The sequence below is a fragment of the Falco cherrug genome, chromosome 7, assembly GCF_023634085.1.
Source record: "Falco cherrug isolate bFalChe1 chromosome 7, bFalChe1.pri, whole genome shotgun sequence".
Lineage (NCBI taxonomy): Eukaryota > Metazoa > Chordata > Aves > Falconiformes > Falconidae > Falco > Falco cherrug.
In genome coordinates this window covers 17,734,680-17,751,049 of record NC_073703.1, presented here as the reverse complement: position 1 = coordinate 17,751,049, position 16,370 = coordinate 17,734,680, and the positions used below count along the sequence as shown (strand labels likewise).

The window sequence follows — 16,370 nt, the reverse complement described above, 5'->3', positions numbered from 1 at the left end:
CAAACTGCTTTAAAGATCTTTTGGCATTCATTGTATCTTCCTGCTAGTAGTTGCATGTAAAATCCTTAAAGGCTTTATTTGAGGGCCTGTTTCTCACAAGATAAAGAATAAAAGAGTAGTAAACTGTGTGTCAGAGAATGAGCAATAGATTGAGGACGTGCTTGCAAAACAAGGATTCTTCTTATGCTGCAAAGTAGCAAAAGAGGATAATAACGGAATGTTTTTATTGCTCTTCAGCCAGGGACATATTCTTTTTTCATCCAATAACAATTACAGCTTTCAATAACAACAGATTTAAATGGTTTTTCTTGTCTTGATTTTTTTTTAACTCTTGAGCTCTAGAAGCATTAGTTGTCAAAGTGATTGTAGTCTGTGTGGTATCCATTCTTGCTTAGTGATGCTTGCAGGGACAATTTTAACTCTACAGTGATATTGTAAAAGTAAGACTAACTTTTTTGCAAAATATCTAGGAGGACAATATGCAGATGTTCTCGTACCTTCCATTGTCTCTGTAACCCTTTCCCCAAACTTGCGTTGCATTCACAAAGTTTGGAAAAATTGTGGTTTATTCAGAATTATTCAAGAAATTGTTTTATTAAAAAAAAAGAAATCTTGACTGTTAAAGTGGATTGTTTTCTTCCTCTACCTTCTGTCCAGTTTATAGATCTGTTTAGCCTTAAGTATGTGGTTAAGTTGTCAGAGTGTATACATAGGAGACAAAGTAGAGATATGAGACAAGGAGGCACAGTCAAAAGTGGAGCTTTTTGGAAATTCAGGCAACACTAAATAGAAAATAAGGGTTGGACATTGTCACCAAAACCAGCAGCTGGGTGTCCAAAGCCCCATGTGGCTCTGGGTTTATGGTCTTCAGTTCAGGTTCCAGAAAACTCAGAAATATACTGTATCCCCCTCCTGATGCAAGATGTTATGGATCTCTGAGGAGAGAATTGATTCAATTTCTGGAAGCTGGAATGTATTAAGCAGTCTACACAGTGTCCAAAAGAGATCAGTGTCTGTTCTCAGGTGTTTGAAAGCAGAGCTCCTAATTTGTATCTGAAAGGCTTTTTATACTATCTGCAGTTATTACAACATAATAGTCTATTATTTGCTTAGAAATGAAAGCACTAAATGTCTGAATCTATTGAATATATATATATATTGTCAGAAGGCCTTTACTTGAATTTACTATATATATTTTTTCTTCACACAATTATATTCCGGTTTTCCATACATTCATGATTCTTTACATTTAATTGATGGGCACAAATGACCCCTAGGTTGAGAAGGTAAACATGAATTAATTATTTTCTTTTATGCAAAGAGAGTGCTTCGTTAAACAGAAAAGGAATCTGACATTTACCAAACACCCATCTGACTTTAAATACTAATATGTTTTGTACTGAACCAACCAGTGCTTATATAACAATAATAGAAAGGTAAGATGAGATTTGATGGTGATTTGGTTTTCTTTTTGTTCACCTTGGAATTTCATAATTTGCTCATGCCTTAGATTTATATTACCATGTTGGTGTTTGGTATTTCTCTTCTTCTAGTTGGCATGGTTCTATAATCAACTCTAGATTACGCACGCTGCTCCTTTCTGCCCTACTTCAGGTCTCCGATTCCCCAACTTCCATACCAAATGGAAGTGATTCTTTCTTACTGAGTTTTCCCAGCCTTTCATTTTACTTTACACTTACCTGATTAAGCCTCTCTGTATGTCTACACTGCCTCCTTCTAATGTCTAGGGTTAATATATTTTTATAGTTCTGGGGGCTAGATGTCCTTCTAAAGTCCTTCCTGGACTTTTGTAGTGACTTGACTTTCTCCCTCTCTCATCCAGGTACTCACAAAAGTTGTTGCAAGTGGTGACTTTTGCAGTATTTTTGCCCTGAAGTAGTCAAATATAACAAGCTAGGCTCTGAAACAATCTTTATAACTTTATTAAAAGTTTGTAGATCTATGGAGGTTTACATTTTTTCTTCTTTATTTTTTTAATTCTGTCTTTTAGGATTTGGGATTTTGAGACCTTCTATCTCTCTGAGGATTAGAAATCTAGTTTAAAAGAAAAACAGCTACCTGCAAACTAATCGTCGTGCGTGACACGATTTTATTACTTGAGACTTAGGAAAAGCTCACTAAGCACTGTGAGCCAGGCAATAAAACCAGCTGAAGTGGCAATGTTGCCCTCTGGTAACCCTATCCTATCCCATTCGCTAGCTAGCTGATTCGGCATAAATCTGACCATTTATTTAAATACGGCACCTATGCTTTCACCTTATTTTCTATACAGGACAAAGGAATGAAAAAGTTGAAGAAACATTCAAGCTTTCACAGTCCCAATGCTCCAGAATTACACAAGCTATGGAATCAACAATCTTACTCAGACATACATTTATCATCTTCTGATTAACGATGCCAATAAAATACATGTATATTTGTCTGGGGTTAATTTATTAGAAAAGAAAAGATCAGGGTGACTAATCAAGTTCTTTTTCACAGGACCTGGAGGCTCTATAATTTAGAGGAAAATCTTGAGTGCATGTTTTAGCATTTTTATTTCTACAAAGGGTAAGTTAAAGCTAAATTGTTTGTATTTGATTAGAAAACGTGTATCATTTATCTTAAGGATCACTTGATGTGAAGGTATTGACAGAAGATTCTGCAGCATGTGTAAACCTCTCAATTGTACAAAGCCACACTATCAAAATACATTTTGTCCTATTTGATTTTCTGTAATGTCAGACAGCGTGATATCAGAGCAGAATATTATGTTGTGAGTAGATAGTACTGGTTTGAGTTTCAGGGTGGAATCCCCAGTGAAGACCTTCCCCTTCATCTCTGTCTGGTGTATGCCGTGCTTCGCATGAGGGCTGGCAATTGCACAACCCCAGTGAGACCCTCCAACATCTGTAGCCACTTGTATGTCTATATAGTAAGAAACCAGGGATGAGCCAGCTTTGATGTGGGAGGTGAATATCCTGTTAGCATCATCCATCCATCCATATGTATGTGTGTATATATATATACACACAGTCCAGTATTTTAACCAGGCAACATACAGGCAAGTATAGCCTCTAATATTAAGAGGTTTATATATGTAGTGAATGCTCTACTAATACCATTGTTATTTTTCAAAACCGATGTCATCTAACTGATGGATAAGAGGAGCTTGTGTTCATTTTCTTGAAGACTTAAGAGAAACTGTAATATACAACTTAATTTAGGTGCTTTGTTGTTTCATTTAAAGAGTAACAAAAGGAATTTTCCATTGTGATATCCTCTTAGGTGAATGTTCTGTAAAGACCTTACACTTCACCAGCAGTCTGGGGGTTTTTATATGTGAACTTTTAAAATATTTATTTTCTGCCACTATTCTGAATGCATTTGTTTTGATATTAACATATATGCTAGAACACTCCTATTAATTGTAATTCTGCAAGTTTCTTCATTGTTCTTGTATTTTCTGTTGTTTATTACTATACATTCCTTGGAAATGTATGGTGATTTCTGCAGTTTATAAAGCAGGTCTGGTTTTTTTCTTTCATGAAATAAGGCTGTGTAACACACGATTGTGATCTCAGTTTGAAACTGCAGTGGGTGAAGCAGGGATTATTTCTTGAGGAATATACCTGTATTCTGATAGAATACAGGTAGAGCTTTCAAAATATGACACTTCTGACACACAAAAGAGCAGAAAAAAACCTTTGTTTTTTCACTTATAAAAGCTGCTAAACGATTTTTGTTTTCTATAGTCTGATGTCATCTATCTGCTTACCCAGACTTTAGCATGTTTCCTATTTTCTGTTAACTGTTAGTTTAGTACTTGAATCTGATTCAAGAAGATAGAAGACAGTGAGGTTCTGCTTTGCCTTGTACCATTACAGGTTGCAAAGGAATACAGAATTGAATTTTGGCTTGGCAGCTGAAAATAATTTATCTTCATTTTTGATCATGTAACTTCCCTATGTTGGTGGCTTCAGAAGATGAGTATGATGTTACTGTCATAGTTAGTCATTCTCATTAGGTGAATATTTTTAATTCTGCTTATTAACGTGTTTTCAGATGCTTCTTCCCCTTTTAGCTTTCAATTGCCCAGCATAAGAATGAAGATATTTGGTACAAATCAGCTGATGTGAAAGAATAGCCTTTTTTGCAGCCGTTTAAACACACAAGTAGGGGTTGTAGTATGAGCTCCATGTTGTTAGATGAGTATTGATTTTTCTGCTTAAGTAATACAAACTCTTTAAAGTCAAGCTAAAAAATATATTGCAGTCCTGCCGCTATGGATTGCTATGTTGTATACCTTACAGTAACTAGCATTCTCTAATGAGGTTTATAAAACTAAGCTGCTGTAAGTTTATAAGAAAAAATATTTTTCTATTTCCAGTAAGTAACCATTTTAGATGCAACAGTGACATTTACTTTGGAGAAATTACTGGTAATAAATGACAGCAAATTCAGGACACTGTAATGTTTGAGATGCTGTCTTTTTACGTAGTTTACTAAAACCAAAATAATTTAAAGGATATCAAAATTAGAAAGAAGATTTATGGCTGTGGTTTAGTTTAGCAAACCTTCAGTAATTTCATAAACTATAGCTTGTGTTGTGAATGTTTACATTTGGGTTAGCATCAACTCTAATAACATTTGGACAAAACTTAAGTACTCTAAAAGGTGAAGGTATAACTCAATTCAATAAAAAGGTATCTGGTGGGCTGAAAATTTTCTCCTTTTTTAGGAACAAATTTCGAGAAGCATCACCAGGATTGGTCTGAGCTTTAAATAACAGTAAGTCAAATATTCCATAGAGTAGGAAAGTTTGATCAATAGGCCAGTAGATACAAAGGTAGTTTTACTTCAGTGTTTTGAGTCTGTTCCTTTTCTTCTGAAAAGTAGAAATATAGTAAAGAGTTTATTCTTTGGCTGTTATTGTTTTGTCTTGATTGCAAAAATGTGGTTGAATTTAGCACAATTTAGTTAAAATTGGCTTGTCCTGCCTGAACTGAAATGTGACCACCTTGTCTAGAGTTGTAGGTTGACAATTTGCATAAATATACATAAATATATATGTACATTGATGTACAAATATATGTCTTTTGCAGAAACCTTTGAGTTTTCCTTGATGATATTCTGTGCTTCCTTCTAGCCATACAGCACTGAACCACCAAGTCCCTGCAACTGAGCAGGGTTTTATAGGTCAGGCGTGGCAGCGCGTTACTATTTCACAACTGATTCATGGATGGCACAAGTGTAGTGTGCACAAACAATTGTTTAGTCGCAAAAGATGTTGAAAACAATCCATATTATAGTCTGAATGTATGCAAAAATCTTATCCTTCAGCTGAATTTAGAGGACAAAAAAGATCACTTTTACAGTACAAGTGAATGTATAGTATTAGTGGTGTGCAATCTAAACCTGACAATTTACAGCTGACACAAGTCCAAAGGACACAGAATTAATCAGACCTGAACCTCAGGGGATCTGTTTGGTAATGGTGTACTGTTGCTATGAGATTCTCACTTAGCTGCTTTATATGCTCTTTGCAGAAATCTCAGTGACCATACAGTGTGTAAGGTACCAGTTACTCAGGCTTTGAAATGCACTTCACTAAACTGCCCTCAGGTTTTTCAGAATCAATGTCCATTTTAGAGACTCTAAAAGTGACCTGCTCCACAAAATGGTTCTTGGCAGTGCTAACTTTACTGTATGGTTGAGATTTAAAAGTCTTTTTTTCCATTGCTTTGAGTTTAATTACATCCAACTGTCTATTGATTATGGATTGGTTACCTGCACAAATATGAGGGCAGGTATAAATCTAATTACACTTCAGAGAAAGTTTCTGATTTGAAAACAGGGTCATTTTAAGTAGATGCTAATTATACAGCTACAATTGTGAGACTGGAGGTTGTAATAGGTAAGTTTTTCAGTTCTTTTAAATAAGACATTAAAGTATGATGAAAAGCTATGAGTCACTTTTCCTTAGCTTTCATTCCCAGTGGCTACACTTCTGATAACACTGGTGTGCAAATATAGGCATGCTAATGTGTGCACAGAAATGAACACAGACCTCAGGCTGAAGTCATGATGAAATACAGAAAATTCAAGTTTGTGGTTCAAGATTTACAAAAGATTTCTGCTTATGGCTACAACCTGGATAATTTTTTCTCCTGAAGTTACAATGAAAGTATGCATAAGAAAAAGCCAAAAATGCTAGTTATTGATAATTTTCTGCCTAAATTCATAATGTTAATCTTCTTTGAGAGGGGGAAAAAGAATCTATTCCTTATATATTAGAGTTTTATAGCAATTTTCTCACTTGTAATACATGAATTATTAACAGAGATCCCCAGTCTTATATGAAAACTGCCTAGGAAATCATTCCTTGAAATTAATCTTGGGGCAAGCTGCAAAACTCATGTTTCATGCTTTTTATACTGCAAGTAACATATTGTACTTCAGAGGTAAAAGCAATTGATTTACAGCTTAGCTACCTAATTAAATCTTCTCTGATTCTCATGAGTGGGAGCAGGGTAATTCTTTATAGATCAGCAAATCATATTCCTTCCCAAAGATATTAAGTGGCAGACAGGCCATTTTTACAAATGCTCATTACATGCAAAAGAAAACTAGTAAAGTTACTATTATGCAAAAATCTGCAGCTTCTAGAATGAGGAAAAATATTCAGCTTGGAATATAATGCACATTAGACATATAAAAGCATTCCTGTATGTACTGTAGAGGTATAAAAACACTGTCCTAGACTGATTAAAAAAAAAGGTAAGGAGTAGCTTCTTTTTGGAAACAGACGGAATCTTTGCCTGAAAGTATAACCATGAACTCTTGCCCTCTTACTGAAACCATGGAAAGTCCTCTTCTGAAATACACTATTAATGAATGGTATAGAAGGGGACTCTGCATTTCAGTTTTTTTTGCTGGGATACACCAAAATTAGAGCTGCAAAAAGTGGCTTCGGTGTTGCTGACATCCAGATTCAAAAAACATCTAATATCATATCCTTGCATGTTCTCTGTCTTGGTTTGCTTTTGGGAAAGTATCAAAATCTTGAATTTTGGTAAGCGGGCAAAAAAATTATGTGACATTTTCAGCAGGATGGTTTTGAGTCTGAATTCTGAAATGTACAAAGGAAAAAAATCCAGACAGGGAAAATAATGCTGTATTTTAGCCTACAGAAACCTTCTATTCCTTTTGAATCCATCGATGACTTGCTAAAAGTGTGGGTTCTGTAATGGGGAATCAATGTGCTACATTAAGGACGTGTTGCTCACAATTTATTGTTCTTAATCACAGAAGAAAACCTTAATGTATATAGGTCATGCTTTTTACAGTTATCTGTGATTAGTAATTAATATTCTCCATCTCTGAAAGTATCTAGAGCTGCCAATGTACTTAACAAATTTACTCTGTTTCTGCAGTTATAATAGACCCTCTGGTATGGCTTCTACAACCCTGTCTGTGTTGGAGTGCTCCCATAAATAACCCTGATACTCAGCGTTCAGACAGAGCTATGGGACCTATTCTTCCTGTAAAGTGACAAGCTGATAAATGCACTTCCCTCAGGTAAGCTCCCTTGATTGACAACAGCAGTTGATATGGGATAACATCACATGGGCAAGTTTGTGACAATAAACTCTAAAATACCACAGTGTTGGGAGAAAATGACTGGCAACCAATCATTTAAAACATTTAAAATATAATTTGACATAATTATATCTTTTTTACAGATCACTTACTTTGAGATGTCTGAGTGTGTATAAACTTCTTTATCAAAGCGTCTGTAGTTTGTGTGTAAAGGCTAAGAGCATATCTCAGGGACTGTAGGTCTGGGCTCTTTTCCAGGAAATTCTTTTTCAGCCCACTTCCTCCAGCATGGAAGTATTGCTAAGATGAAAAAAAAAATATTGTCATTCAGAGAGGCACATTATCTGAAAGGCCTCAGTTACAAACATACAATTTTAAGTAAAATTCTTGCACAAACTTTAAAAAAATAACACCTGGCATATGTAGCTAGATTTATGATTACAGCAGGTGACATAACTGTCAGCGTCTACTACACAGCTTCTTTCCAAAGGTAAAAATTTAAGCCTTTTGGGAGAAAAAAATATGCAAAATTTTCATTTTGGTCTTCATGATCTCAAGTATTTATATATCAAAACTGGATATATGTGTATTTGCAGGGTTCTTTTAGGTTGTGGAGAGTGGAATCTGTTTTAATTATACCTAACAAAAATTTCTCTAAAATCAAGGCATGGTTTACAGCACATGTAAAGGATATATATATATATATAGGCTAAACAAATTTTAAACCAATGTTTTGTTTAAGCATTTTGCAATCTATATTTCAGTTCTAGGTCTCAAGATCAATGTACAAAGCTCCCAGTGGCTAATTAGTAAAAGCAAACAAGGTTTTTCAGGAAAACACTGTGACTACTTGATGACATGAAATACTAGTCAACTCAATACAGGGCGTGTTGGGAACTGTTAAGTAGAATCTAATCTCCCTACATTTTTGGAGTGTTGCCAAAGGAATATATGTAATATATACATTTCAGTCATATATACAAAATACTTGATCTCAAGCATATCTGTGACAAAGCAGACCTGCAGTCCACACATGTCCATTGCATGTTAGTCTACATATTTCACCTTCTGATTCTTGAGATTTTTGCAGGAGATGGAACAGAAACGTATTTTTCATAACAAAGTCATTATTTACATTTCTGTGTTGATGGCTACTGATCATTAAGGGGAAAAATAACAGTAGGAGCTAAACAAAGTATCTGAAGTAACCAGGCTGAAAATTTTTAGATTGTTTTAATCCTGTGTGGGCAGTTAGTTTTCAGTTTAAGAGGATCCAACTTAATTACCTTTATCTTTTCATCATTGCATACTTATGTTAAATTTGTAACTTTCCAAGTGAATTATTTCATACTATATGTTTCCAAAAATCTCTCTTAATTGTTTGAAAGTATATTCATGATTTCACCCATGATCTTAATCAATTTATAAGTAAGTGCTAAAATCTGCTAATATTTCCTGCTATTGTGAAAACTACTACATTTTTTTTTTTAGTTGTGTCTTGCAATAAAATATCTGCAGCAGCAGCTGCAAAGGACTAAAAGCTCCATGAAAGATAACAGGCATGTAAAGGAACAAGGACAGCCGACCCTAATATTCCTGAGTTTTTATGTTTTTTTGCTTTTGCCCATAAATGGTAAGTTTTGCATGCAAAACCACTAATAGGAACATATTCTTGTATGGAATAAAATGCAGAAAAATAATGAATAAACAGAGTATTACAGATTCAGTTGGACACCTAATACCCTGTTCTTTGGAGATGTAAACCTTAAAATAGTTCACTTGCAACTCATGCTCCAGGCTGAGGGGCTTCAAGGTTTATAGGTGACAAAAAGAGGCTTGAAAGTCACTGACATAGGCAAGGTACAGATACAAGTGCATGATGTCAAACATGTGGAAATCAATGCTGTAGCCACTGCAGTCCCAGCCAAAACTTGACAAATGCCACACAAGTCATACTGGGTGGTAGTTTCACTTCCTAGAGTGCCTCTGGGTTTATAGTGCTTGCAAAGACAAAAATGGAAACTAGAACATTATTATTAATATTATTATGAATGTGATCAATGAGTTATCTCTGGGCTGAGATAATGAGATAACTCAGTTTGAGGTAACTGAGGCCAGAAGGACATTTCTTCTAACAGTAAATAGCAAATTAAGCTAAAAATAATAATATAAATTGCTAAGGTTCTTTTTACATCGTAGAAAGACCAATGATATGCTGTATACATTTAAGATGAAAGTTTATTCCTTTATGTTCTTCAAAACATTAATAACACCATCACCTCTTAAATTCTAAGTTGCTTAGTGAATTAATTTTGGTACTAAAAATAGATCAATAAAAGGGAAAACAAAAAAAGACTGCAAGCACAGAGGTACTCCTCCACACAATCCCTTCCTTTTTACAATAATCAATTACTTAATATTTTAACAGATACCATATACCATTTTTACCATTCTTCTTATTTGGGCCACCATTTTTTTTGTTGTTGTTTTTGAACCATATTTATGTAACATTACCAAAAAATTGTAGATTTTTATCATTAAACTTACAAACTGCATTCCTAAAACAACATAGCAGCCTTTTTCTTGAGTTAACTCACAAGGTTTGTCTTTGTTCGCTTTCTAATAGTGTAAGACCAATTTCTGCATGATCAAGGCTATTTGCTTAGTATTTTGGAAAAAAAGATTTTGCCATATCATGTACTAAGTACAGTAAGCAGGTTATGTCATGTGATTGCCTTACAATGTTTTTCAGAAAGCATTATCTTGCTCTGTTTATGAATGTAGCACACAGAGATAAGAATATGGAATTAAAAGAGGATTTTCCCTATTTCTATCATTCTCCAATTCTAGACTTTTGGTTAGTAATGTCTATTTAATATCTGCCTATGACTCTTAAGAGTTTAAGCACTGGAAATTCAGGCAAGGTTAGAATTTACATTTTCCCCTACTTTTATTTATTTAGAACAAATGCTTCGAAAGGAAAATAATTAGATTCACATACTGAACTGAGGACTCCACAGGGCTTAATTTGGGAGCACGTATTATTTCAGCATTTTATTCCATTTCTGTTTCCACAAAATATCCCCAAATATTATTTTTATTTCTGAAAGAAATGCCAATTCCACTGCAAATACAAAAAATGGCAAGCGGGTGTCTTCTCTGATACTTTGTTCTTGTCTTTTGAGACACTATTTTGTTGCATAAGACTTGATCACGAATGTGTCCTCTTTTTATATCTTCAATTTTATACTTAAGTAGCTGCCTCCTTACCTTCCTGATGTGCTGTTTCTTCAGCAGCAGACATGAAAATATGCTGTAATTCTATAAATTGATTGCTTTCAAGTTATTTACACCAAATAAAGATCCAGGCCAATGTGAAAAAGACTGATTAGTACATTAAATAATATCCCTTAATGGCTTCTTTTGACTTCAGAAACCCGGTCTGTGGAGACTGTATCAAAGTCTCCAGTTTGGTATAAAAAAAACACCCCACAACAAAAAAATAATACCAAAAAGGAGTTTGTTAATCTCTGTACTTCTACATTTAGGATCATAATGCAATAACAATAAAACAAGTGGAAGTGAAAACAAAGTTTTCAGAACATTTCATCTGGCTTGTGGCCTGATCCTTTCATCCTCCCAGACAGGTCAAATCCTAGAGTTACTTTATCAATTACCAATAAATTTATTTGTATTTCTAGTAAGGAGATTAGCACCAGGTAACGTTGGATGGATTGTCTCTAATATGGGTCCTTTAGAAATCTAATGTAAAACATTTACTGCAATGCTAAGATTTTTCTAAAGTAGTTTTATGCATTACCAATATCTATATTAATAAGGAGCTGGTAATGCATAAAATGAATTTTTCAGAAGTGGTTTTAATAGGTGTGTGACTAATATGATTTTTTGTTTGCACTGAAAAGGGACCAATGTGTAGAATAATTAAAGAGCAATTTTAAATTAATCAGATTATTTAGGAGTGACAGTAAATTAGGTGCTGAATTCCAAACTAAAAAGCTGATAAATTCAACATTGAATTTAAAATAGTGCACAGTAATGCCTGGCATTAAAAGCCCCATTTTCTGGTGTGCTATAGAAAATGTGTCACATGTTTGTGGGAATGTGCATCTAGAAATAACCATGCTTCTTAGGCTGTCTCCTCCGTGGGAGAAAAAGAGGCTGTGCTGCAACATAGTAAGGGTTTTAGCCCAGGTGCTTCAGCTACACTAACTCTAAAGGAACAAAAGAATCATGGACTTTGGCTACCAATTCCTTTAAGAGAACATGTTCTGTCTACAACTAGTAGAATAGTTTTCCTAACTTCTCTGCAATCAGACTGTTAGACATTTGCTTTCAAGTCAATACAAGTAGCTCAGGATCAAATGGTTCTTGACGTATTAAAGGGATCCTTATGATTCTAAGGGACCATTCTATATTAGAATCTGTTTATGTCAACCATACTCTTGGTCATTCCAGCACAGAACAGAAAACTACGTAAAGCTGTACCTTTATAGTAGCTAGTGCTACTTCCATTATTGCACATTGCCTCAGGGTCAGGCTTCTGGCTTCCTCTCGAATCACATGGTCCTGCAAAGCAAGTCAACAATGCACGTGATTTTGAAAGGCAGACAGTATTGTGGCCTGAAAAACAAATAAAGCCCAAAACCTCCAAATGCTCCCCAAGTCCCTGTGATTAATAGGAATTAATTCAAATTCAGACTTCTTTTACAACAAATTATAACCTAGAGCAATCATGTTGTTTTCTGAAAACAGAGACTGGAGAGAAAAAGAACCAAAGTTTAACACTAAACATCTGTGTAGCATTACTTCTTTCCTTAGGATGTATTAATTCTCTGTTCTGGGGTGCAGAGAAAAAAATAAATTTTAAGCTTAAATAATTATATTAGAATGATACTGAAATAATTAATTTTATTAATAAACCTGAGAGTCTAAGGATTATTTGTTAATGCTGCACATTACAAAAAAAAAAGGGGGGGGGGGGTGATTAGAACATAAGTTAGTCAAAAAGCGACTATACTCCTGTCAAATCTTTGTCTAAAATAAGCATCCTGTGATTTATTTAAGCAACATTTTAACTCCTCTAGCAAAAGGAGCAATTCATAGAAGCATGAATTACCACATTTCTGCCCAAATCTGAAACCTTAATGCCAAAATTGATTGGCAAACAACTGACACCAGTTTCAGGCGCCTGAGCTCTCCAACAAGTGTATTACAGACTTCTGTAACGTAGTGCTGATGAGTTTACTCTAGAGGTACATGCTATGTTTCAATGCACACCATAAATAATACGCAGAAAAAAATGACTAGTATTCTCACCCTAGAGTTTTTTTCAGAACCAGTTGCAGAGGGCAACACAAAGATGTCATAATTTATTTTTTTGTGATGTTCAATGCTTATAAGGCCTAATTGTGCAATATGGGAATGATATCTTCTTGATCCATCTAGTGATCACTTTACCATACAACCATGCAGTCTTTTATCCTGAATTTAGTTTTGATGAGACTGTAAAATCATTACTCACCTGTGAATACTCACTGCCATATTTAATTTTTACTATAGTAAATAAGCACGAGGCTTGGCCTCACAGTCACTAAAATTTCTTCTTTTTTTATTTATCATTAGAACAAGTCATTCACAGCTTCATTTGGCTCCATTACCTTGAGTTTTGAGAGTTGTCCAAGATCTTTGGCTGCACTGAATATCATCTGGGGCCCCTGTAATCACATTGAAAATTCAGGAAACAGACTCACTATATAGCATGTTTGCTTTTTATGTCAACATGATCTTATTTTCTGCTAGGACACTAGCCAAAATCACTGTTTTGCAAAGCAAAATGAAAATTTCAATTACACATAAGAGATATTTTCATTCAGTTGATAAGACCAAGTATTTTAATGCCTGCGGCATGATTCCCTCCGGTACCCCATACTTGATACACATATTGCATAGCAGTTGACAGTGGATTCGTGTGCTCCTGTCTGCTCTCTCATTTTATATTTAATACTTTTAAGCTGATGCTGTGATTATTCTTATACAGTGTGTCAATGAGATTGTTTTGTCCCTTATCATAGCTCTCAGGTGCTATGAGAATGTAAATAACCATAGGGCGAAGTGAGCAACCCTGAGGAACCTGTTTACAGTGAAAACTCAGTTGAGTAACACACAGCATAACGGCGTGCTGGTAAGCCAAAGCCAAAGTTTTAAAGAAAAGATACCAAAGTATTATGAAGTTACACCAATATTTTACAATAGCCAAATCCTGACATCATAATAAGGCCAATACCTACAGGTTTGTCTTGGACAAACAGAATCCTGTTATAATACCATGCTTACATTTTTAATCAGAATTACTCCAAGAAATATTACTAGTGCAGTTACTTGGCAGTTCAGCAAGGCAGAGTTCTGAATATCTGGATTTCAGAAAAAATAAAATTTGAGTTTTACATACTTACATAACTTACATAACACAATACAGAATATTTTTTCATTAGTCTTTCTGTTCCAAAAGGTTTCAGTTTGCAGAAATAACTTTGCTTCTGCATGATTGAATTGCAAAAGATGTAATATGGAACTGCAGCTTAAATATTCATTATTTATTAGTAGTGAGAATGGCAAGATAAATATGAAAAGTAAAAAATAAACCCTGCTTCTGAATGTCTATGCCTCTTACCCTCAGAAAGAAGGTAATACTCAAGGCTACAAAAGGGAAACATCTCTTTTACAGTATTCTACTTTTTCTTGATTTTGTTTAATTGTTCAATGGTAAATAGAAGTAGCAAAACAAATGCAACAAGCTATACACCTTTCACCATACCGGCCAACTATTTTTCGTGGTCCTTAGTCATTACAGATTATATATTCAAGATATTGTATCATCTTCTACCATAAAAATGGTGAGCAAAATATGGAAAAATATGCTGTGGACAATTTTCTAGTCAGAGGCTCATATTTCTTAAGTGGGTGTGGAGAAGTCAGGATCATTTCAGGTTTATGAAGAACGGGGCAAAGAACTTTAGAAATCCCAGCTGTTGCCATTTGAAATTATCTTAAAGAGCCTTGAACAATAGGTGCAGCCTCTGCCTTTAACCAGTAACTGGCTGACAAACAGAAGCCTTCTTACCTTTAGCTACTAACTAATCTAACATCCATCCAGAAGACTAGGTGAGGGGGAAGGAGGGCTCCTTGTCTCTGCTTCTTCACCACCCTTTGTGTTCTGCCTGAAATGTGAAAGTTTTGCACTCCAGTTGTACTCCCATAACTTAATGAAGTACAAACTTGCTAAACTAATGACTGGAATAACCTTTTTTGAAATGGGCTATAACATCAGTGTCAGCTTATTGCTTGGTGTGATTTCTGAGCATCAGTAAGGACAATAGAGGTGCCTGCAGATTCAAGCAGATGAACTGAAATCTCTGTTCAGCTGGTGGTCAAAGGTTATTTTCACTATGGTTGAAAGACTAAAATATTGTTAGTATTTTTTAAATAAAATTCTACATTCAAACTCTTGAGGGGAAAGGTTTGAAAAAATGTTTTACTGTCTTAACTAACTGAGACATATTGTGCTATTTTCCAAGCGGGATTACTAACTCTTTGACAGATAATTCTGTATTCTTGGCAACCAATTACAAAAAATCAACAGACCCCCCCTTAACTCTGAAACATGATGTTCCATGAATCGATGTAAAACCTGATCCTGCATAAAGCTAACAGAATGCTCATGATACCTGATGGGAAATGCAATTACCCAATTTAAATGCAGATAAAATTTGCACCAAAATGTCTGAGAAGTAAATTAAAAATCTTGGAAATATAAATTTGACACAGTCACTCATTGAAAGAGAGTCTGTTTCTAATTAAGCATTGTAAACAAAAGCATTATAGTAAATAAGAATGAATTCAGTGGATGGAGTCCTGGCTATGATTTTGTGATTAGCTCTACTCTAGAATTTTTAATATCTCAGGTTATGTCACTACTACCGTAGCACCATTTATACATGTTCTATTAGATTTCCTCTTGCTTCTCCAGCAATATTCTTTCATGTATCTTTAATATATTATAATATGATTTAATGATATGTCTTTAACATACGGATACTGATGAATAGATTTTTAGCAGTTTAACTGATATAATAGGATGTATATAGTAAAGTTGCCTGAAGGCACACTACGGCAACGTCATGATTAACTTGTCATAAAGTTGCGGAATTTATTCTAGGCAAGATTGAAAATGAGAGGAATTAACGTTTATGTTACCCCAATAGCTCAAAAAAGCAAAAAGCAATTAAAAAAAGGCACTCCAAGCCAGACTTTTTCTTTCATCCTTAGAATCAGGTTTTATGGGTGCCCTCAGCTCTGTCACCACTCAGAGTTCATGTCAGGCAATCACCCACACTGGTCTTGTGTGCAGCAGCACTACTTTCTGTGTTAACTTACAGTTTCATTCCCTCTTATTGTCAGGCTGTAAATGCAGTCCTGCCCGAAAAGGAACCCTATCAAGCCTGCTATTAAAATACCCCCAAACTTTAGAGCTAAAATTGGATTGGCTTGAGCTTCCTGGTGTTAAGTGCTGTCTCAAGATAAGGAATGGCACAGCAAGCAGGACTAGAAAATGGGATAGGGCATTTTCCTGGCTTTCTGGCAGCTGCGAAAATGGAAGCAGTTGAATTTCTGGTGCAACTGGGAAAGGCGAGGAACACTCTTGCTGTTACTGTGCATGATGAAGTCAAGACAAATCAAACTTAAAAGCT

At 34.9% G+C, this 16,370-nt stretch overlaps 1 protein-coding gene across 2 annotated transcripts in view; it reads right to left on the bottom strand.

Moving 5' to 3' along the window:
* UNC13C (unc-13 homolog C) overlaps positions 1-16,370 on the bottom strand; it is a 178,470-nt gene that overhangs the window by 8,759 nt on the left and 153,341 nt on the right. For both annotated transcript variants that reach the window (XM_027800121.2, XM_027800123.2), the window contains 3 exons: positions 13,281-13,337; positions 12,109-12,189; positions 7,755-7,902 (listed from right to left, as the gene is read on the bottom strand). In XM_027800121.2, the coding sequence (XP_027655922.2) occupies positions 7,755-7,902; positions 12,109-12,189; positions 13,281-13,337 (286 nt within the window). The remainder of the gene's footprint in view (positions 1-7,754; positions 7,903-12,108; positions 12,190-13,280; positions 13,338-16,370) is intronic.